Source organism: Eumetopias jubatus, unplaced genomic scaffold (genome assembly GCF_037043125.1).
Source record: "Eumetopias jubatus isolate StellerSeaLion01/CBP00866 unplaced genomic scaffold, mEumJub1_p1.0 scaffold_10, whole genome shotgun sequence".
In the NCBI taxonomy this organism is placed as follows: Eukaryota; Metazoa; Chordata; class Mammalia; order Carnivora; family Otariidae; genus Eumetopias; species Eumetopias jubatus.
In genome coordinates, this window is record NW_028274816.1 from 28,293,407 (window position 1) to 28,316,818 (window position 23,412).

Genomic DNA, 23,412 nt, shown 5'->3' on the forward strand with positions numbered 1-23,412 from the left:
CTGAGGAGGCGCGGTCCCATATCCTGCCCCATCCTAACTATGTACAAAGCCCTGGACAGTCTGGGGCACCAGGCCCGGACAGAGCTGGGGCACCTGTCCCCGCGCCTGCAGCATGGCGACTCTCTCAGGGCAGGTGCCCTCCTCCCCTGACCCGCATCCCTGCGGTCACCGGCTCTCAGGCAGCTGCCAGCTGGCCCAGGACCCGGCGGAACTGCTGGGTGCTGTGGCCCAGCTCCTTGACCCTGTCCACCATGTCCTGGGCAGCGGCAGGCGACGGGTACTGCAGGGCAGCAGCCTTGGTGGTGGCCACGATGCCACGCAGGAGATCACACAGCAGGTTGCTGTAGTGGGTCACCTGGCTGCGCACGTCGGCCGCCTTGGCCTGCCTCGACAACGTGTCCCCGATGAACACCAGCTTGTGGGCGCTGAGGATGACGAACTTGCTGTGCGCCACGAAGATCTTGGGCGGCTGGTTGGTGGCCACGGCGCTGAAGAAGGCGTCCACCGCGTTGGTCAGTGTGGTCAGGTTGGCCTCGCACTGCTCCAGGTAGAAGAGCAGCAGCTCCCGGTCTGAGGGCCCCAGGCTGCCCGTCCGCCCCGGGGCCAGCGGCCGTGCCGGCGTCCAGTTGGCCAGGTCGTGGTCTATGGGCCGGGACACCTCCTGCTCCAGTCGCTCGAACTGCTTCAGCTGCAGCAGAGGGAAAGCACAGTGAAAACCACAGCCACACTGCATGAGGGGAGAGTGATGGCTCCCCGCGGGAGCGCACGACACAAGCCACCTCCAGGCAACGGCCAGAACACGCGGCCTCCGCAGCCTCCCCGAGACTCGCCATAATAGCCTGCCGGTCTCAAAAGATAGGATTCCACTCTTGTAACTTCTGAAACCACAAGATGATGGAAATGGAGAACAAATGGGTAGGAGCCATAGTTAGGGACATCGGTCTCTGCTTACTTAGGATGCACTTGCTGTGGGAAAGGGGGTGAAGGGTACGCTCTCTCTGCACCTTCTGATGGATCTATGCATACTTCAAAATTAATTTAAAAAACCCCACATTTTGTCTTCAACCTATACGTTGCAAGAAGATTCAAACGAGTGTCTGGGTGGCTCCGTTGGTTAAGCATCCGACTCTTGATTTCAGCTCAGGTCATGATCTCGGGGTCGTGGGATCGAGCCCCGCAAAGAGCTCTGCACTCAGCACGGAGTCTGCCTGGGAGTCTCTCCCTCCCGCTGCCCCTCCCTCCACTCGCTCTCTTAATTAATTCTTTAAAAAAAATTTTTTTCCCCCCAAATACACCAAGCAGAAAACAAGACAGCTGTCAGCTGGAATCCTGGGTACCCAGGAAGTAACCTCTGGTGGAATGCAATCCTGGTCAAGTATCTTTTAGAACCAAATACTAAAGTATTTGCAGGTGAAATGATATAATGGCTCCAAAATGCTTTATGGGGCAAGGGTGTCAGATAACTGGACTAGCAGTTGTGCTGAGAGGGGTTGGGGTGGGTGAATGGTACCCGGGGGCCTGGCTTCTTTAATTTTATAAAGGTATTCAATTTCCCATAAAAACTTTGAACAGAAAAAATGTACGGGGGTGTACCTGGCCGGCTTAGTTGATAGAGCATGCAACTCTTGATCTCAGAGTTGCGAGTTTTATTCATTTTTTTAAAGATTTTATTTATTTGACAGAGAGAGAGAGAGAGACAGCGAGAGAGGGAACACAAGCAGGGGGAGAGGGAGAGGGAGAAGCAGGCTTCCTGCTGAGCGGGGAGCCCGATGTGGGGCTCGATCCCAGGACCCCGGGATCATGACCTGAGCCGAAGGCAGACACCCAACGACTGAGCCAGCTCCTTGCCCAGGTGCCCCTGTTTTAGTTTTTTAAAAGATTTTATTTATGTTAGAGAGAAAGAGCACAAGCTGGGGGAGAGGGAAAGGCAGACTCTCTGTGGAGCAGGGAGCCCGACGTCAGACTCAATCCTAGGACCCTGCAATCATGACCTGAGCCAAAGGCAGACGACACTTAACCGACTGAGCCACCCAGGTGCCCCGGGGTTGTGAGTTTGAGCCCCATATTGGGTATTTTAAATCTTAAAAAAAGATTAAAATCTTAAAAAAAAAATCATGGTATTTGTAAAACCTCAGAAACCAAATTCACATAAAAATGTGGAGACTATTCTTCAAGATGCTTTCCTTTAAACATGAATATTCCTGTTTGTTTTTTAACCAGCAGACTGGAAACAGTACATGTGCCCACAAAACATGGGGGTTCACGGGCGCCAACCCACCGTGCAGTAGAAAGTCTGCGTGACTTCTGACAAAGCTGACTACTCATCAACAGCCTAGCCTGTTACCTGGAAGCCTTACCACTAACAAACAGCTAATGAACACGTATTTTATAGATTACATGTACTGAATGCTATTTTCTCACAACATATAATTTTTTCAGTATTTCTAGGCTATGTGGCTCATCCGCAAGCTTTTTCAAACTTAAGTCTCCAAAATGCTTTTCCAATATATTTATTGAGAAAAAAAAATCCAGATATAAGTGGATCCATGCAGTTCAAACCTGTGTTGTTCAAAGGTCAGCTAAATATAGTGTTTTATAGCCTACTTCCAGCCCCTAATAATGGGTCACAGGCTTCACATTGGCCAGTGTGTGTAAGCGCATGGGGAGAGGGCATCTCCATGACCAGCAGCCCCTGCCTTGGGAGTCATCCATGTGGACTGATGTGTCCATCCCGAGTGGGTTCAGACCAGGGGCCTGAGGGGCTGGGACCAGCTGTGCACAGGCTCAGGGACAGACAGGTTGTTTTATCCAAGATTTCAAGCCTTCATTTAACAAGCAAAACCAACATGGAACTGCCCCTTCCTCATCCCCAAAACACTCGGCAGCCACTGGGGGAGACTCACCATCTGGCTCCCTTATATCCAGGGGGAGAGAACACACTCATTTTCAGTTTGGACTCTGGGGGGTCTTTTCCATTCTTTGGCAATTCTTAATAGCCACCTAATATTCTACTCTACTAACATTTGTGTTTTATTTATTCAACCAATATTCTCATAGTAGACATGTGGGGCAGGGGGTTCCCGATTTTTCACTGATGTGGAAATGAAGGAATCGACACGCGCGTCCACACATTTTATGAGCCTGGACTGCAAAGGCACGTTCTGTCCCTGGTCGAAGAGCACTAGATCCTAACAGAGTTTTCCAGGTATATTCCTGTCTCTTCCAGCTTCTAGGAATTTACCTCAATGATCAAGCAGTCGGGTGAAGAGATTTATATTTAGCGCAGCACTGTTTACAGCAGTACTTCTGGGAATAACCGAAATGTCCCACCAACAGGGGTGCTGGCAGAGTCCAGAGAAGATACAGAGGATAAAGCACGTGTCCATTTCTTAGATCAGTGGAGACTCCATACGTGAGAAGGGCAGATGATGGATGGACGGGGGGAGATACATCTAATTATGAACCTTTACCCCTTTACTGAGTATGTTCTGTGGGCGAGGCGGCTCCTCAGTATGACACATTCTTTACTCAATTCTCCCACTGACCCTGAGATGGACCCACTATGATCCCCACCTTACCGCTGGGCAAATGGTGGCTTTGTGGGGGTCAGGGTGGAGCCAGCAAGCTCCCCTGGCCTCTGCCATCCTTCCCTGTGCCCGGGGCGAGGGGGGTACAGAAAACTTGATGGGTGGTATTTCTGTGCTGATTTTGTGCTAGTCTGTATTTTAAATTTTATCTTCATAATCAGAATAAAATACCTCATTTCTTAAAAAGAAAAAAAAAATCCCTTTCCTACCCTCAGGAAATGATCCAAAGAATGAAGAAAATTCTACATCTGCAGGTAAGCCCAGCAGTACAATCATAATCAGGGAAAGTGGGTACAACGTAAACACTCAACAGTAAGATGTCATGTGGCCTTTAAGAACAACTGAGGAGGAATGTTTAACGCCATGGAACAATTTCGAGATAAAAGCAGATGTAGAATCATCGAAAACACACAGAGACAGGCCCTTCTGGACCAGGAGCAGGGCTGCAAACTAGCCCCAGGGCACCCCCACTGCCTTGGGGCCTTGTTTCCTGCCTTTTTACACTTTTCTCTGTGAGTTCCCCCAAATGTCTGCCATAATCACTCTGATAACTCACACAGAAATCCAACACTCATGTTGACAGTCCGGCGGTTGAGCAGGGAGGGCTGTGGGGTTGGGGGTAGGGTGCTGGGCTCACTGGTGGCCCGAGCCCAGGGAAGCCAGTGACCCTGGGCATCCTCACCTGCTGCAGCTCGAGCTGGCCCTTCCCCTGCCGCATGATGTTGCCCTTTTCCAGCAGCTCCTTCTGGGTCTTCTCAAACTCTTCCTTCCCCTGGAGGCAAGGCACAAGGAGGGGGCTGAACCAGGAGCCCCCCCCCAGCGGCCTGGGGGACCTCAGGGCCCCTCAGGCAGCCACCAGGGGGCACTGCAGGCCAGGCCCAGGCTCGCATGGCAGGCACTGGGCCCACAGCAGGGACAGCTTCCGGGAAGGCGCCTCTCCGGAGCCCCTTTCACCAACTGCCAGCCCAGGGAAGGGCTGGGCACACTCCAGGTGGCCAGGTCACCCTCCCTGCCCCAGCTCCCATACCAGGAATCACATTCAAACCCTTCCTCTTGGCACACAGGGCCTGTTCACCCATCCCTGACCACTGGGCCTTGGCACCTGTTCTTAACCTGGAATGCTCCCTACTGGGGCACTCAGAGGCCTGTCCCTACCCCACCTTCCCGTCTCTGGGTTTTCTTTCTTTCCACGCCTGATAGGAAATCCCTTTCCCCACACAGAAGACAGCTGCTTCTGCCCTGCTCACTGGAGAAGCCCAGCTCCCGCAGGAGCTCAGGAGCTGTCGCTGGCTGGCACTGCAGGGCCCCTGATGACACGGCCACATCGGTCCAAAGGCCTGAGGGGGGTAGAGGAATGGGTTTGGGTGTGGGGGGGTGCATCTGGTCTGGAAGGTCAGAGCAGGGACACAGGGACTCACCGAGGCCTACTGGGGCCCAAATTCTCTTTTGGCCACAAGGCGGCTCAGTATGGAGAGAATCAAGGTCCCCCTCTAGCAGAATTAGAGATCCGAGAAGGCCAGCAGGCTTCCCTGGGGCGTTCCCCCGGGGAGCCACGATGGGGCAGGCACTTACCTGCAGGTGGACATAGTCGTAATCCTCCATCCAGCCCCCCTCACTGTTCTCATACTGCCCGTCTGGGGAGTCCTGGGAGGTGAACTTAGGGGGTGAGGGCAGGGGCCGGGACTGGATGCTGCTGGCCTTGTCGATGGGGTTGGGGTGCAGGGGGCCGCCCCCCTCCGGCCCTGGCACGGGGGCCTTGGTCCGTCTGAAGAGCAGCGAGGCATTGCCATGTAAGAAGGAGGCCAGCTGCTTGGCATCCTCGGGCACAGCCCGTGAGCAGGCCACCAGGCGGTCCAGGTCTTCGGGAGTGGCCCCGGGGCCTCCCCGGCCACCATCGAGGGCCTGACCGTGGGCCCCCAGCGTCTGGTACACATCCTCCATCTTCTGCAGCTGCCGGCTGAGCTTCGCATGCAGAGTGCGGTCAGAGGTGTGGGCGGCGTTGCCTACGGCGCCGCGGGCAAACTCCAGCAGCTCGTGGACGGCGCCCTGGACGGCGGCCACGGCGGCACGCAGGTCCCGCACCAGCGGCTCCTGAGGCTCGGCGGCGCAGCGCCAGCCCCCCCCGCCGCTGCCCGCCAGGTCCAGGAGCTGGGCCACGGTGGCACCGACGCCCTGCTGCAGCCGCACCAGGGCCTCCACGGCCACCTCCAGCTCCAGGGGCTCGCGGCCCGGCCCGGCGGCCTCCAGCGAGGAGGCCGACTGGCTGCTGCGTGTGCTCCCGGTACTGGAGGCCGACAGCCGCTTGGCCTCGCTTGGGGCCTCCCGCTCGGCAGGTGGTGGCACCGCATACACGCTGTCGTCGGCCGCACTGCCGTCAGCCGTCTCGGGAGGAAGCAGCCGCTCGCGGGGCACGTCGTACAGGGTGCCAGGACCGGGCCGCCGCAAGCCGGGGGGCACGTCATAGAGGTCAGGAGCGGGGGGAGGCACGTCATACACATCCTCGGCCGGCAGAGCGTCCGGAGCAGGCGCGGCAAGGACCAGAGGGTGGCGGGTCGGGTCAAAGGGCTTGGCCTTGGCAAAGGCGGGGGGCACGTCATAGGTCTCCTCACGCAGCAGTGGGCCATCAGGCACGTCCTTGCTCACTGACGGAGGAACATCATACACCTGGGGGGGAGGGGAAGGAACGGTCAAGGCCGCCACCCGCCCACCCAGAGATTCAGATGCAGCACACATCGTCCCAGTTCTTACCCACACAGGTTCCAGCCTGTGCTCGACATCCTGGCTCCACTGCTCACTAGCTGTGTGACTTAAGGCAGGCGACTCAACCCCTCTGTGCCTGCCTGCTCAGCCGTAAGATAAGAAAACTCGCTCACAGGTCTGCTGTGACGATTACATGGGTTCATTCACTGTGTAACTACAACACTCGGTGGGAGGAGAGCTTCCACACCATCCCCTCACCCCTGTGTATTCTCTACTCCGTGGCAGGAGCTTGGCTGATTTAGGGTGACAACACCCCGGTTCACCCAGGACAGTCCTGGTTTGTGCCTGATGCCCCCTCATAATTACTGGTCCCCTTTCGCTCCCAGAAGTGTCCTGCATTGAACGATAAATCCTGTGGTCGCCTTGCTAATATCCTGTGTGATCCTCTCAAGAACATGCTAAAGGCCCACAAGGGGCCCCGGTGTAGACGAGGAAGCAGAGGGAGGCTGGAGGAGCACTCGATTTCCACTTCTGTCACAGAGTGAGTGAGGGGCAGAGCCGCTGCCTGCGGTCAGGTCTCTCACTGCCTCCAGGCCTGCAGACATGGGACCCCCAACCCACCCCCAGCACACACTCCGTCACACCCAAACCCTGTATATACATCAGGCCTCAGCCCACGAGGCCCCGCACCCCCCGACTGCTCACCGCATGGTGGTTGGACAACGGCAGGCCCTTCTCCACACTGGGGGGTACATCGTATACATCCAGTGATGGATCCCGGCCGTTAGGACCCTTGACAGCCATGGGTGGCGTGTCATAGACCTGAGGCAGAAAAGGTGCAGTGACACGGGTGCTAGGGCCACCGGAGGGGACGGGAAGAGCAGAAACCCCGCAGCACCGACCCTAGGACCACCCTGGTGGGGGCAAAGCAAGCCCACCTCCCTGAGCGGGGCCGGCCCAAGGTCCCCCCAACTCCCAGACCCAGGACCTACCTCTTGGCCATACTGGCTGGGAAGCAGACCCCGAACTGGGGGCACATCGTAGATGTCCTGGGGCCCCGGGGCTAGGAGGTGGCGGGGGATGTCGTACTCGTCCTGCTCCAGCTGGGAGGCCTCAAACACATAGCCCTGCCCCACACGGGTGGGCACCACCACCTGGGGGCAGAGAGCCAACTGTCACCAACCTGTCACCACACCCTCAGGTCCCCAGGGAGATTCTATGCAATGGGGGGGCTAGGAGGCCAATGAGAGGGAAGGATATTCTCATCCCTTTGCGTTCTCTACCCTTTCTTCAATATGATGCAGCATCTGGGGAGCACTAGAACCCCTGTGGTTTGTCTGGAGCTGTCTGGTTCTGGCCAGGAAATGGCAGTGCTCTACAGCTGGATGACCTGTAAAGTCCCAGGAGAGGGTCCAAGGGGGCTGACGAAGAGGGTCTGCCCATGACTGGGATGGCCCTGATGACACCTCCTAGCTGCCCCCTCCTCAGAAAGGCTGCCCTACACGGGGCCACCCCCGCAGCAGGAGCCAACAGCCTCCTCCTAGCTTTGGGACAGACGTGACGGTGCCAGGTGGGGCCCACCTAGAGGTGGCCTGCAGGAGGTCCCAACAGCTGGGACCTGGGGCTTCCAGAAGGGGGTGCCCCTGCCCTCCTCATCCACCAAGCACATCCTGGGGAGACTCCGGAAGGCAGGGCCACCAAAGACTCCCAGACCTCAGGACCAGCTCTTGGGCTATGCTGGAAAGCTGGGTGTGGGTGTGAGGGAGTGGCCAAGACTAGAGCCCAGACCCCCACACTCCCAAGTACACCACACCCACGGGGCCGCCAACACCACCACTAACCCGGAAAGGGTAAGACCTTAGGAGATGCTGGCCTAGAGAAGGAGCCAACACATTCCCCTCTCTGGTACTGGCCTGGCATCCAGGACAGCAAGCTGCTGAGAGCCCTTCACACCAGCCTCTTCTTTCCGGGCAAGCACCCCGGCCCTGCAGGAGCCCACGGCCTAGTGGGAGGGGCTGGCAGGATCTAACTCCGCTCAGGGCACGCCTCCCCCACAAGCCTCCCTGCTCAGCGCTCTGGGACAGAAAGGCCTTTTGTTCCCTAGTCAAAGGGGATGTCTGGAACGGAGTTGACTCAGGCCCTCCCCACACACACCCCTGGGGGCAGCAGGGCTGGCCCTCGGGCTCGATGCCCCCAGAACCCTGCATCCCGTGCCTGCACTGGTCCCTGTGGCACTGACAGCCGGCTCCACACGCCCGTGTGGCCTGTATTTCCAAGCACTAGGTACTCCAGGAGCAGCGGAGTACCCCAGGCCTGGCGCGTGGGCACCAGCACTTTCCTGCTCAGCCCGGGCTTGGCACAGCCTCTGCTGCTGCACCCTCTGCCCACCTCCCAGGAAGCACAGCAGAACTGGGCCTCACCGTTAGCTGCTGGGGCAAGCGCCTCCATGGGGTATTCCCCGCCCACCCCACCCCACCCCACCCCCAGCGTGTCTGGGACTGGAGTTGGCGGCCCTCCCCAGACTCATCTCCCTCCTTGAGCCCCAGACTTGAGTCTCCTCCAGGGCTATTTTTAGCTGCTAGAACCTGCCAACGGACAGGACAGGCGGGGCAGGCGGGGGCAGGCGGGACGTGGCAGGTTGGCAGGGCTTTGAGGCGAGACCCGAGGCGTCTCCAGGCCCTGCGGACTCCAGGAGGCAGGCAGGTGGGGAGCCTGCCCCACAAAGAGGGGTAGGGAGCCCACTCACTGCGAGCCCCGCAGTGCCTCCCGAAGACAGAGAGTAGGGAGCACAGGCGGAAGGCTCTGGGGCCGGACCCCAGGCCATGGGCAGCTTGCCACTCCGGCAGCTGAGAGGGTGACAGTAAGCAGCTATACTTGCCAGCAAATGCTCTCCGTCCGAAAGAAACTGTAAGGCAGCCACCAGTGAGGGAAAGCTTGTTAGGGAAACCTACTCTCCAGAGAGCTGCTGAGCCCGCTCATCACAGGCTGCCCGGCTCTGCACCTGAGGCCCCATTAGCAGGCCCCCAAGGCCCCTGGGGGGGGCGGGGGAACACACAGCCAGAGCCTGGGAGGAGAGACAGAACCCTTGACCCAAGGCCCACGCATACACGTCAACAGTGCAGAGAACACACAATACCACACAAAGACACACAACAGACCGGGGCAAGGCCGGGCTCCAGCAGGGTGTCTGTAGAGCACGCGGGGTGGGCTGGGGGCTGGGGGGTGAGCCCAGAGACCCCACTGGGAGAGGCCACACCCCCTGCTGCATTCTGCTTGGGCCCGCAGTCACCCTCCAGGTAGCTCGGCTACTGGTCTCCCCCTTTTGCAAAATGGACGTCACCCCATGTGACCCAGGCTGGCTCCTGCTCTGGCATGCCCCCCCCCCCCAAACCAAAGCCTCAGCTTCTTCCTCTGGAGCACCGCTGGAGTGCTGTGGGACCGAGCAGGTGACAATCTAACCTCTCACCCAGAGCGAGGGACATGCTAAACACGGCCCCCTTCAAGCTCCTGGGCTCCCCAGGAGGAACAGGACCGAGCTCAGCTGTGTCTGCCCAGGCGCCTGACCCAGCACCACAGCTGTCCCCTTAGCACAGCTGCGGCCCCTGACCCAGAGGCAATGCCCCACAAGCGACCTCACAGAAACACCTCCCTCTCTGGGGGCCCCACTTGCTTCTGCCATCAGCGTTCTTCAGCCACGCCCCAGCCCAGAGGCTGCTAATGCTGTGGTGTGGCCCTGACCTCTCCCCCTGGCCACGTGGGCCATGGTGCCCCAGGCTCCAGGCACCTGACCCTTCCCCTCCTGGCCAGCGGCCTCATCACTCACCTCTGGCTTCCTGCGTAGCAGGGCCTCCCACCCCACCCACAGTCCTGGCAGGGTCCCTCCTCACCCTACCTGACCTCTACCCCTGAACTAAAAGCCTCCGCTTCCCAGACTTCTGAGGGGACAGAAGCACAACCTCGAAATGTGGGCAAAGAAGCCTGTACTGAAACATCTACCACCTCACTGTTTGTTCCCCAGACCCGTGCAATCAGGCCCCAGGGGGAGGGGGCAACACAAAAAAATCTGGGGTGCCCATCACAATTACTTCAGGGACCCCAGAAAATGCTCTTAACATCCATAGAACTTACAGTCTCAAAATGCAAAAGTGTGCATACACACCCACGCGAGACTGATAAATACACGATAGCTAAAATGATCCCCTCCTGACTGCGGAGTCTCCTCTCCAGGCTTTTTCTTTTCTTTTTTTTTAAGACTTTATTTATTGATTTAAGAAAGAGAGCTAGAGAGAGAGCACGAGCAGGGGGAGTGGGAGAGGGAGAAGCAGGCTTCCCGCTGAGCAGGGAGCCCGATGTGGGGCTCCATCCCAGGACACTGGGATCATGACCTGAGCCAAAGGCAGCGGCTTGACCGACTGAGGCCCCCAGGCGCCCATCTCTGGGCTTTTTCACACGTTATGAGTTTTCTACGACAAATGAGCACCGCTTTCATGACCCTAACATAAAAGCAGATGCTCCCGAGGCTGCCCAGGCCAGGAGCAACGAGGCTCCTCAGGGGAAGGCAACACGGCCCCAGGACACAGGGCCACCCACCAGGCCAGGGCCCTCAGGGACGCAGGCTCCGAGCAGCCCTACCACTGCACCCAGCTGGTTGAGCCCAGATGTCACCTACGAGCCAGCCCCTTGACTGGGAGGGACACAGAACCCAAGGCCCAATTGTGGGCTCAAGTCCACAGCCCAGCACGTGGATCTCACTGCTGCTCCCTGGCCCACGGGCTTCCAGCACTTGGAAGGACAAAGGCACCAGGACCAGCTTGTCGGTTAAAATTCAGGAAGGAGAAAGGGCATGCCTCCCCTCCCCAGGGTGTGTGCAAACCGTGGAGAGAGAGAGGGAGAGAGGGAGAGAGGGAGGGAGGGAGGGAGGGAGGGAGGTAGAGAGAGAGAGAGAGAGAGAGAGAGAGAGAGAGAGAGAGAGAGAGTGTGTGTGTGTGTAGACGGTGACTGAATGTGAGTATGGGGGGGGGGGATGGACTCCGGCCTGGCCCGAGGCTCAGCAGGCCTGCTCCCTGCCCCCTCCCCGGCGGGGCTCTGCTTCTCTCCCTAAAGCCATCTTGGGAGTGGCCCATCTGAGCTCTTCCAGTCCAGCTTGGCATGCTTCTGTCACCGGCAGGCTCTGGCCAGGCAGCCGAAGGAGCAGGTAGGGCAGGAAGCGGGAGCTAGTGACCCTAGTGGCCAGCGCCCATGGAGCCCCACCCTCAGCCGGCATGACCTCCGGCCGGGTCTCCTGGCTGCCACGCCAGGGGCTTGGGCAGGGGCAAGGTGACACGAGTTCCTACTGACTACCGCCCAGCCGGACCAGGGAAGGCTCCCACCTTAGCCCGGGACAGGGCCCGAGGACGGAAGTTCAGTGCCCACTCAGCCACCATCTCTCCAGCCACGGGCAGCTCTAGAGGAGGCCTGGCACAAACACGAGGCCTGGTCTGGGTCGCAGGAAGCTGACCTGCAGAGTTCGGCAGCTTCTCCTATGGGCCGGCTACTGTGCCCTGCACCTGGCCTCTCCCACCAGGGCTTTTGGGGCATGCTGCCTGCCGGGGTCTCCCCTCTGCAGAGGTCGGTGAGCTGGGCAGCTGGGGCTGGGCTGGCTCTGAGGGCCCTCCCCACCAACATGCGCTGGGTTTCTCAAGGTCCTCCTGGGCGAGCTGGAATGGAAGAACACCCATGGAGGAAAAGGGGAGAGCCGGGTTCGGCAACTCTGTCCTCAGAAGTATGTGGGATACCTCCTCTGCTTCTGGGCTTCCGGAAACTCCACTCCCCAAATCTTCAAGGGACTTGGGCATGGAAAGACACAGGCCAAAGGCGAAGAGAGGCTGCTCCCGACTCGGCCGAGAGCTGCAGTGGGACGGGGCCTCCCTCTTCAGTCAGCCTCCTCGCCACGGGTACATGGACTTGGGGGGACGACGCGCAGGCAGGCCTGTGTGGAGCTGAGGGTGCTGCCCTTAGGGCCCTGTCCCCCAGCCCACGTGGTGACTTCTGAGAGTCCCTCCTCTGGCAATCCCACAGGCACACTCCTCCTCATGGTGCAGGCGTCACACACAGGTCACGGTGCCGGCCCACCAACATGCCCCGGGAGAGGAGGGGTGGGTGCCCGTGGGGCCAGGCACGGCCGGAAGATGCGCTCCAAGCCCACCCACGGAGCTGACACATACTCGCAGAGGACTCATGGGAGCCCCCGGGCACAAGGTGGCTGGCCTCTCCCCTTTGTGTTCCTCCTTTCCCTGCTGGCCGGGATGCCAACATGCTGGCTGGAGCTCATGCGGCAGCCACGCGGGCCCAGCCGATGCAAGCCCCGGGCTGAGGACGGGCTGAGGACGGTGGAGTTAACAAGAGGGGTCGAGGCGCGGCCCCCGATGACGGAGGTGCAAACCATGACATGGGAGAAAGAAAAGCTTCTGACCCCATCTGCTCCAATGGATTCTCAGCCAGTCTTGCCTAACCGCTGTACTGAGCTCCCTCCTTCCAGGGCTGCCCCCCGTGACACCTCCCTCTCCTGGGTGCTCCCCCGCCCCACCGGGCCCTGTACCCTGCAGTCTGCGGGCAGAATGACTTTCCTAGAGCACAGATTGGGCAAGTCACTTCTACTCAAAACCCTCCACCCTCAGGCAGGGGTCTGGTTCTTCAGGAGCATCAGGCCCCCCGCTGGGGTTGGTCCCCAGTCTGCTGCTTAGGCTTCATCTGCCAAGTCCTGCCTGCCCACCCCTTCCAGACTTCCAGGCCTCTGACAGAGACTGCATCCTTTGCTGGGGACACCTTCCCACTGGGGTTTGCCTGCTGCAGGCCACCTCAGGGTCCAAGGCCAGCTTGGACCTCTTCGCTGGGGGGGTGCCTGCTCATCTTCAGTACGGATAACGCAGTCCCCAAATGCTCACCTCCCATCTTGGCCCAGACCAAACATGCAGCTGTTGCTGGAGCCCTAGAGACCCCAAGGGTCTGGCCTGGGCCCAGAAACCAGGGCCTGGGCAAAACTCCCAGGGGATGGATTGCCCGCTCAGGCCAGGACAGCCTTACCTTCGCTGGTGGCTTCGTCCCCTCCCAGCTGCGTGCGTCCATAGATGGGGGCACCTGGTAGATGTCATGCCCTGTTCCGGCAGCAGGTGGCACCTGGTAAATGTCCTGGGCGGGGCTGCCGGGCCCTGGGGGCACCTGGTAAAGGTCTGGGGCTGGGCTGGGAAAAGGGTGATGGGGCATCTGCTTCAAGAATGTAGATGTCTGCTTCGCTGGGGGAGACTGGAACTGTGGGCTGGGCCCAGGGGCTTGGTAGAGGCCTTGCTGAGTCTTGCTGGGGGTGGGTACCAGGTAGACGCTATCGGGCTGGGGCTGGTATGTGGCAGGAAGCATGGGTGTGTACTGGGCAGTTGGGGCGTGGAGGCCAGGCTGGGGCTGGGCCGAGGTGGCGGGTGGGCCGGGTCCGGGTCCTGCTGGCTTCTTGTCGTGCATGCCCACAAGGATCTTAAGGCGGTTTCCGGGCACTATGCCTTGGCGCCCATGCAGTGAGCAGAGCCACCAGCCATCCAGGCCCTGTGTGTCTCGCTCCAGCACGGTCATGATGTCGCCCTTGCGGAAGGAGAGCTCATCCGGGGACTCGGCCACGTTGTCATAGAGGGCTTTGGCCAGCACATTCTGGGGAGAGAGGACAGAGGGGGGAATGAGCATGTATGCCAGGGGCTCGGCGGGTACCCAGCTGCCACCCAAGGCCACTCGACTTGGCACTGAGAAAGGAAAGGTTTGAGATGATCCTGGAGCCTCTGCCCCTATTTGCTCCCGGCAGAGAGGCCCAGCTGATCCTGGCATTTTTCAAATAAGCCTGACAGTTCCTCAAAATCCTCCCGACTGCAGCCACCACCTACAGTCCAGGACGGCACTCAACATACTCTTGGAAACCACTCCAAAGTCACGCTACAACCCAAACCAACACTGCGGAGGACAGCAATAATGACAATAATGACCAGCACGTTCTGGGAAGAAAACAGGATGCACACCCTCCCTGCTCCAACTCAACGGCCCTGCAGCCCTGCCAACTGAGAGGGAAAAACGGGAGTGTGGGGAGGGGACCTGCGCGGACAAAGTGGTCACCATCTGCAGGCCACATGTTCATCTACGTAATAATTCCAACACACCAGAACCAGCAACTGATGAGAAAGAAATACAGAAAAGCCCACACAACAGCAACAACAAGCTACTAGTTACCCAGGAATTAATCAAGCAAAGACAGCAGGAGACGTCAGAGCAAAAAATGTGTACGTTCTGCCAAAAGGCTCAAGAAAAACCTGAATAAAACAGAAAACATACCAAGTTCACGGTGGGATGACTAAGCACTATAAAAGGCCAATTTCCCCAAGCTAACTTAATAAGTTACAATTATAACAAAAATGCCAGCAGGAGGTTTCTTTCTTTTTTAAGGAACTTGACCAAAGAAAAAGAATCCTTCTAGAATAAATGGAGAAATAGAGGTCCACGAATAAGCAGGTCAGTTCTAAAAATGAAATGCAAAGGGGCATGCTCTTTTTAGGCTGCGAGGATGTGCCAGGACTCTGGATCAGCGAGCGCGCCCGGGACCAGTGCCTCAGCACAGGGCTGGCGGATGGCCCGGTGGCAGAAGCCCCGTCGGTGACCACACGGCAACACCCCAGGGCAGCTGGGAAGGCCAGCGCTGCTTCACGGGTGGCGTTAGGAAACTCACTCACTGTAGGAGGAAAAATCAATTTGCACACTCGCCTCACGTTATAAACAAAGGACCATTAAAGACCCAACGGTGAAAGATACAACTCTAGCTCTAACAAAAGAAAAAACTGGGGAGAATATCTTTGTGACCTCGAAGTGAGAAAAAATTATGAAATACACCTCTAAAAACAAAGACGGCAAAAACACAAAACCTCAGGTTAACAACAAGGACAAACAGATGGATTCAACCTCACCAAAGTGGAACGGTTTCTACTGGAGAGAGAATAACACAAAGCTGACAGGGTAACAGGTCACCAAATGACAAGACAGGGATGAATCCAGAATCTGGAGCATTCTACAAATCAGCAAGGCAAAGACAAGAACAAGACACCAACAGAAAACCAACAAAATATGAACAGTGTGCTGCCTGGAGGGGAAAGGACTGGCCAAGAGCACCACGAAGGCTGCTCAGGGTTCCAGCCAGCATGGGAGGCCACATCCGCGACTCTGCTCTGGGCTCCAGCAGGTGTCCAGGTATCTGGTGACGAAGGCCAGCCACACCGTCCTGAGTTAGAGTAAGAAACTCAGAACCCTTTATGTAAACATTATAAATGTCCACAAAACAAGTCTATGTATTTTCCACTTAGCCAAGGACAGACTCTACATACACGACACTAGCATGGGTGCTTCTGGAAAAGGGACAGGCAGCAGGAATCAATGAGGAAAACACAGCAAACCAAGAAAGGGTCTCATGCAGACAGTGGAGGGCCAAAGAAGAGCAGTACCCTCCCCAGGCCCTACTTTTACCCCGTCATTCTGCTGCTAATTCTCCCAGCCACCCAAGAAGCAGGCGCTGCTCTGGGGCTCTGTTAGTCAGCAAGCCCTCCCGGAGAGGGACATGAGCTCCACATGGCCCTGGTAGAGAGTCCACACCGCTAAGCAGCCTGCCTGGGACCTGGGGAAAGGCCTTGTGGGGAGACTGGGGTAGAGGCAGGAGGACCCCAGCACCACGCTGGCAGGCCCAGAACCTCACTGGCCCCAGTGTTCTCAGTTCTCAGTCTCCGCCCTGCTGCTCCCCTCGGGCCGGTGCCAGGACCAGGCTGGACCCAGAGATATCACAGAGGGTCCCCAGCAAAGGGACAAGAGGAGACCAGGGCTGCTTTGGCCTCCCGGGGAGGGGAGGAATGGGGATCACCTGGGAGTCCATTTCTCCAGAGCCACTCAGAGCCTCCAGACCCAGAAAGAGCCAGATGCTGAAGGTGGGAACCAAGAGAGGCCAGGCTGGGGGGGAGAAGCCAGGCCAGGCGGGCAGCTCACAGAGAGCACAGAAGGCAGGTTCACCTGGTCCCACGGTGAGCACCGGGGCAGAGGCCCTCGGAACCACTAGCTGCTGCAACGCTCTGCCCATGCCATGACTATGATGGTTATATACGCACCAAAGCATGGGTAAGGCCTCCATAAACTGTCACTTGAACTTTAAAAAAAAAAAAAAAAAAAGGAGAGAGGGTAAGAATAACAGTGTGAATGTTTGGGACAACGGGGGATGCTTTCTCTTCCTGTTTTTCAGAACTTCTCAGTTTGTATTTAATGAGCACGTCTTGGCTTGGGGTTTGAAAAAAATACACATCCTGAAAAAGCACAGAGGACTACCTCCTAGGCTCCAAGGCAGGATGGAACAGGGGAGGCTGAAGCAGGTCCGGAGGCTGTAGCCCCAGGAGTGGGCAGGGGCTGTCCCGCAGCCCAGGGGGGCCCAGGGGCCCCATCCCCAGGCTGCCTGCAAGAAAAGCAAGTTTCCCAAATATGGTCTGCAGCCTGCCTGAGGGAATCACATCCCGTCAGGGGGCGGGACACCCGGCCCACCCTCCCCCTGTGACCCCAGAACACAGAGCCACCCCACTGGGTCCCCCCCCCCAGCCCCTGCCCTGGTGACCACAGGAAGTGCCAGCAGAGTGAGTCACAGGAAAATTCCCCTCCAGCCCAGTCAGAGGGGGCGGGGTGCAGACGGAGGGGACTGCCCCTCAGAGGCCCCTCACCTCTCAGGAGGACAGCCCAGGGAAGGCCGGCAGAGGGGCCTCAGCCAGGCCCTGCCAGGCAGTGCTGCGCGCTCAGCAAAGCTGGGAGGCTCTGCAGAGGGCAAGGTCCAGTGGGGAAGAGGGAAGGAGGGAGAGGGTCTGCCCAGGCCCAGGAGAGCTACTGGGGCCTCCTGCGCCCCGGGTGGCCAGCCCCCACCCCCTTGGCATGAGCTCACAGAGCGGTCAAGGCCAACAAGGGCTGCAACTGTATAGTCTGGGGCCGCTGGAGCCAGGCTGGGAAGCACCTCTTGGGCTCGGCACATGGCACAAAGCGCCAGGCACCAGGAGCTCCTCCGTCTGCATCAGCGGATGCCCCCACCCGGAGCCCCAGAGGCAGCCTCTCCACAGCCCAGCACCTGAGTCCTAGGCACTGCTGGTGCCAGGGTGCTCCTGCTGGCCGAGCACCCCAGCTTTGGGCCTCTAGGCCTCCCCAGCTGTTCCTGAGACACCTTCCTCCTCGGTCCCCCTCCCTTCGGAGTCGCTCAGCAGCAGCTAAAACCAGTCCTGGGTCTGGCTCTCCCTCTACTGCTAGGTGACTCTGGGCAAGTCCCTGAGCCTCTCTGAATATCCAGATCCCCCGTGCTAAGACGACAGACAGTCCGGTTTCACAGGACTGTACTTTTGTTTCACAAAAGGTTTGCCTGGCTCCCGCTCTCTGCCAGGTGCTGGGCCAGGCTCTGCAAGACGGTACAGGCCTAGTTTGTCCAGGCCCCTGCCTGCATGTGGCTTACGTTCAAAGGCAGCAAAGAGCCAACGATTTGTTAGGGCAGGGGGGAAAACCAGGGCACCTATAATAATGTGGGACAGGGCCACTGCACACAGGGCGGTCAGAGATGACCTCCCCAAGGAGGTGACATTTCAGACGACTCGTGAAGTCACCATGACACCAGCTAGGGAAGAGCATGCCGGCAGAGGACGGGCATGAGCCAAGGCCCCGGGGGGAGGAAGACGCTGGAGGGAGACAGGGTTGTGGCCCTGGAGTGGCAGGCAAGCCGCAGCAGGAGGCTCCGGGACAGTGCCTGACAGCTCCGTAAATGTCATGGAATGGTGGTGCCCCATGGCAGGGCAAAGCCTACATATAGCACCTGAGCATTTCTGCTACGGACACACTCCCCAGGACCCAGTGTCTCGCCCCAGCATGGAAGAGGGGCCAGCCCCCCAGAGCCTGGGCCAATCAGGTGCTTCCCCCCACCTTGTACGGGGGCACAGCTGTGACCTCTAGAGGGGCACACTGTCAGGGTGCCATCACGGTCCGGGCAGACACTGCCAGCCCTCTGCGCCCAAGGGACCGCAGAGAGTGCTGCCTGACTTACCCCAAGGTTCTGGCAACCTCATTCCTGCCTCAGGAAACCTTCCATTGTGCCCTACTCCTCCAGAACATGATGATGCAGGGGTCACTCCTCCAGGAACGTTCCCATGCCCCTCCTTGGGCATGCACTCCCCGTCACCCCCACCTCGAAGTGCTGACCAAAACGTCTTGTTGCTGCCTACTTCATGCCCTCTGACCCAGGTGCCCAGGATGGGGGGGGTGGGGGCTGCATCCTTCAGCACGGAACCCTCAGGCACACGAGCTCAGCGCCTGGCCCTCTGTGGGCAGGCTTAGGCAGAAATTCCCCTTGCAGACGATGGTATCCTAGCCTCCCTGGGAGCAGCCAGGAAGACCATGTGGGGCTCACTCACCCCAGAGGGAGGAGGAGAAGAGAACCCCCAGCCTGATGCCAACAATCCCCAGGCAGTGACCTGCCAGCCAGGCCTGCTCAGAACAACACCCTGGTTGTTGCACACGGGAGCCTACAGGTCCGCCCCACAGGCCCTGCCTGGCTCTCAGAATAGCCCTCATTGTGTCCTCAGGCCCTGTGGGCACCAGACCCACCCGGACTGGGTGGGCTCTCAGACACGGAGTCGCTGGGCCTTGGCCACAGGCGGGCACATGTCTGGAGGAGGGCAGCAGCCATCGGACGGTTTTGTGGGTCTCTTCCTTGGCTTCGCCAGTGCCTTGGGGAACGTTGTATATGCTACCCCCAAACCCTGACTCTGCAGGAAGGCGTGAGCTAGTGGCTGGGACAGGGGAGGAGAGACATGCTTGGCAGGTTCACAGTAATAGCAATAATGACAAACTCTGTTGGGAGCAGGCTCTTTTGCATACTCAGGCCTCCCTTTTAGCCTTATGACACACTCGGATTACTTCCACCTTACAGACAGGGAAACTGAGGGGCAGAACAGTTATTTGACTTGCTAGGGACACAGTTGGGAAGCAGCAGAGGCAGACCTGCGCCGTATGACAAAGCGGAGCCAAATAGCTCCCGGGCGGATGCTTAGGTTCCTGGAAGCCAGGAGTGGAACTCAGACTGGCCTTTTCCTCCACCCGTGTCCCCCAACACACACACACACACACACACACACACACACACACACACACACACACACACACACACACACACACACACACACACACACACACACACACACACACACACACACACACACACACACACACACACACACGCCCCAGCCCCAAGCATAGAGCTTTACACACAGTAGTCACTCGGGAAACACTAGTTCCCTTCATACCCAGAACCGTCTCACACTTGGGCCAAGATTATTTCTGGGGTATTCTGTCTGCTTGTCCCAGGAAGCCCCCAGTGGCTAATGGACAGAGGCCCAAAGCACGTGTGTGTGAATGGCAGTCTGGACCCACAACCTCTACTCACTGGTACCCCGGGAACCCCCCTGGAAAGACAGCAGCCAGGGGCCCAGTGATCAGGGTCCTGACTAGCCCCTCCCACTCTAAGGGCAGTCTCTTCCCTGCCCAGAAGTCCCCACACCCTCATCCTTGGTGGAACTCTGTCCCAGCCAGCCTTATCATCACTCCCCTAGTACACCCAGGAACAAGTGAGTAGCCAGGGTCTCGGGTCAAGTCCTCAGTGTTCGACCGGCAAGGAGCAAAACCGAGGGCAAGCCTCTAGCCCAGAGCCATCCCCAGGGGAGCGCGGCTCCTGCCCTACCCACCTCAGGAGTGCCTGAGGCTCAGAGGACAGAGCTGGGACCGTGTGCAGGTCCTGAGCCCTCTGTCCGACACTCAGCACCCAGAGAGCAGGGCTGCTGAAGGAAGGACTGAAAACCCACGTGTGCTGGCCATACCAGCAGCTCCCTCACACAAACACAAGCCGGGCCGAGCCTTGGCTGCAGCGGCAAGAGCAAATGTGCCGGAAGCAGGACCCTGCCCCTGGGAGGCTGGGCAGAGAAGGAAAGGTGGCATGGGCAGGGCCCTCCCGCCGGAGGACACGGCACGTGCAGCCCCTCACACACCTCAGATGGCAGCAAGCAAGCTGGAGTCAGAGCACCAAGACGGAGGGAGGCAGAGCCCTGTATCCTGCAGCCCACTCCAACTGCTAGCAGCTTGGGAATGGTCCCCAACCCCTTTAGGACCCTCACCACTGCCACCCAGCCCAGCGAAGTGACCCAGGCTGGCAGAACCCAGACCTGCGCACTTGACTACCCATTACTCTCCTTCTCTGCTCCTGGGGCCTTGCTGGGAGGACTCAGGATTCTGGAGTGGGCTGGCCGGTTCACTACTGGGATTTAGTCTCTCGCAGAGGGCTCCACATGAGGCAGACCTTTACTTCGGGGACAACACCAGCCCTAGATATGTCATCGTGGAGGGGAAGAGGCAGAAGGAACGGCCCCAGCAGGGACAGAAGGGACCCCAGTTTCTCTACCTTGACACCTAAAGCCCCCTGCGGCTCTGCCACTCTCCAGTCCTGAATGGTAACTTGCAGCAACCCTTAACCACCTCGGCAGGAGTGGAGGGGGACACAATGGTACAAAAGTGGGGTTCTCACTCAAATAAAAGTACCAAATCCCTGATCTCTGGGATGCACAGTAGAGATGAGGGTCTGAGATGGGGCTCGGCCATCCAGGCCAGTAACTCACTCCTTCCTTAGAAGTGGAAGGAATCAGGGCAGCAAGACAGTAGAGCCAGGGCCTCTCTCCCGGGGCCTGAGGGCCGAGCCCCACCCCCTTCCTTGAAGGGAGACCACCCGCTAGCCCCTTATTTGGGGGCCCTGAGGGCCCAGAGAAAGAGAAGTTTGCCCAGTGTCTTTGCTGGAGAATGATCCCTATCTCCCCGGCCCTACACCTTGCTCTCCAAGTGTGACTCCAACAGTGTCCCTCACCCCACCAAGAAGCCTCCCGGGGAGCACACCTGGCCTCTGGTTCGGGCTGCCCCAATTGCCTGTGGGCTCCTGGGAACGGGGGGGGGGGGGGGAGGGAGTTTTCCAGGCCCACAAGCACAGGGTGGTGAGAACTCCTGGAACAATGGATGCCACGAGGGGACCACAAAAGTGCCATCCTGGACCCAGAAGAACCCCACCAAGCTGGCCGCCAGTAGAGCAGGGCAGCACCCCAAGGCCCAGAGCACTCCCAATCCGGGGGTGGGGTGGGGTGGGTAGAGCACACGTGAGGCAGTGCATGGCGCTGTACCGGGAGACTAAGTTCTGAATTCAATCCCGTGTGAACAAGTACCTGTCCCTCTCTGTGCCTCAGTCTCCCTATCTGTATGACAACAGGGAGAGCAGCTGTCTCAGGGGCCTTTCCTGCTCAGGATGCCCTAGTGGCACTGACCTTACTTCGATCCCCTGTCCAGGCCTGAGGAGATGGTCCTAGCAGCCCGAAGCCTTCACACCCTGGCTCAGCACAAACTGTAATGGCCAGAGGCTCCAGGTCTCCTCCTGGAATTAAGGGTGACTGTCCCAGCAGAACCTGGCACTGCCCTGCCTCCACCCTGTTCCCACAGGGCCCCTTCGTTGCCCGGGGCAGGCGGGTAGCGGGTGCTGCTGCCAGGAGGGCATGCCAGCAAGCTCCTCCCAGCACCCAGCACACACCTGCTCTTCTAGGCCCATCAGCCCTGCCACCCCAGGACCCCACATCATCAGCTCTCCAGCCAGGAGAGGAAATGGGCATAGGACGTGTCCCTTGGCCCAGAAGGATGAGGAACATGTCCCAGCCTGGCTGAAATCTGCAGAAGAGTCATGGCAAACGGGGAGAGTGCCTCCCAGCCTAGACCCTCGTGGTAGGGTAGGGAAAAAGAAGCTCCGTGTCCGCAAGACTGACAAGTGAGCCACTACCCCCAGTCTGGGATTCAAGACCCCAAAATCTCCCCAAGCACTAACCGGCCCATGGACCCCAAGCACCCCAGCCCTCAGCAAGTCTCAACTTCTCCGACTCCTTCAGTACTGCTCTGAGCTATGCTTCCCGCAGCACTGAGGGGCTGGGCACTCTGGGAGACCCCCGAGTGGCGGGCCTGCTCCTCCCCCCAGCTCCACGCGCTGGGACCTCAAACGCTGGGACCCAGGGTCACGGTGCAGCCCTGGACTCCCGCCGCCAAGATCCGGCTCCTACCTCAGTATTTGCAACCAGGGTAGGTAAAGGCGGAAAAGCGCCTGCCCCCAGGCCTGGAATCCAGCGCAGACAGGCCGGGGGTGAATCATTAACAGACCCAGGATTGGCTCCCGCCGCAGCACCAACACCTCCTCTGTCACCACGCACTTGTTCGCTCAACCCCTAGCCTGGGGGCGGGGAGGGGCAGCTCCCCACTCCAAAACACACACAGGGACCAAGGATGGACCACCACCCCGCGTCCTGGAAGTTCACGGTCCAAGGAATCTCGGACCTGTCCCTATAGCTGAGGAAACTGAGGCTCGGAGACGGGTCTCGCAGGCCCAAGGTCACCCAGCAGGCGGCGGCCCGCAGGGGGAGAGCGGGACTCTGGCCAGCAACTTTCCCGGATTCAGGAACTTTCCTGCCGGCGAGCGGCCCCTGAGTCCCGCCCTTCTAACCGCCCCGTGGGCACGCAGGCTCTGGGATCCTCCGCAGACCTCGCCTCCGGGCGCCCCCGCCACAGCGGGAGAGGGGTTCCAGAACCTCGGACCCCTGCCTGGTGGCGGCCCCGCGGAGGCTCCAGCGGCCAGCGGTTCCCAGGACGCGCAGGTCCGGCAGGAAATGCCACTCATTTAACTCTTTCAAGCTAGGGACCGCCCAGCCCGCCCCGGGACCGCCTCGAAGCCGGTACGCGGACGCCAGCCGGCGCTCGCAGGAGCACGGACCCCGCCCCGCGCTCCCGGACCCGGGCCGCGTCGGCCGCACTCACCAGGTAGTTCATCGTGTCCGGCCGGCCTGGGGCCCCGCCTCCCCGCAGGGGCACACAACAAGCTGCCCGCGCCGCGCGCCCTCGGGGCTCCGAGAAGGCCGCAGCCGCCCGGGTCCCGGTGTGGGTCCAACCGCTTCAGCCACCACGCTTGCGGCCGCCACCACCGCCCAGAGAAGGTCCCACGTCGCTC

General features: G+C 59.3%; 1 protein-coding gene across 2 annotated transcripts; it reads right to left on the bottom strand.

The window, feature by feature from the left end:
• Positions 1 to 23,249, bottom strand: BCAR1 (BCAR1 scaffold protein, Cas family member). Of its 2 annotated transcripts, XM_088027148.1 has the most exons (8): positions 23,223 to 23,249; positions 13,443 to 13,961; positions 13,350 to 13,403; positions 7,280 to 7,441; positions 6,993 to 7,109; positions 5,160 to 6,251; positions 4,270 to 4,359; positions 1 to 688 (listed from the first exon to the last, which is right to left on the bottom strand). In XM_088027148.1, the coding sequence occupies exons 1-8, from the start codon at positions 23,232 to 23,234 to the stop codon at positions 176 to 178; spliced, it is 2,559 nt and encodes an 852-aa protein (XP_087883274.1). In that variant the 5' UTR covers positions 23,235 to 23,249; the 3' UTR covers positions 1 to 175. The 2 variants fall into 2 exon arrangements, with proteins under 2 accessions (XP_087883274.1, XP_087883275.1); XM_088027149.1 differs by lacking the exon at positions 23,223 to 23,249 and adding an exon at positions 21,958 to 21,981 and having other exon boundaries at positions 13,350 to 13,961.
• Positions 23,250 to 23,412: the final 163 nt, after the last annotated feature.

Coding starts and splice junctions, on each gene's coding strand:
- BCAR1 (XM_088027149.1), bottom strand. Junction 7,110..7,279: donor CCAGCCAGTATGGCCAAGAG/GTAGGTCCTGGG, acceptor TTTCTGCCTCAG/GTCTATGACACGCCACCCAT. Junction 4,360..5,159: donor ACGACTATGTCCACCTGCAG/GTAAGTGCCTGC, acceptor CCTTGCCTCCAG/GGGAAGGAAGAGTTTGAGAA.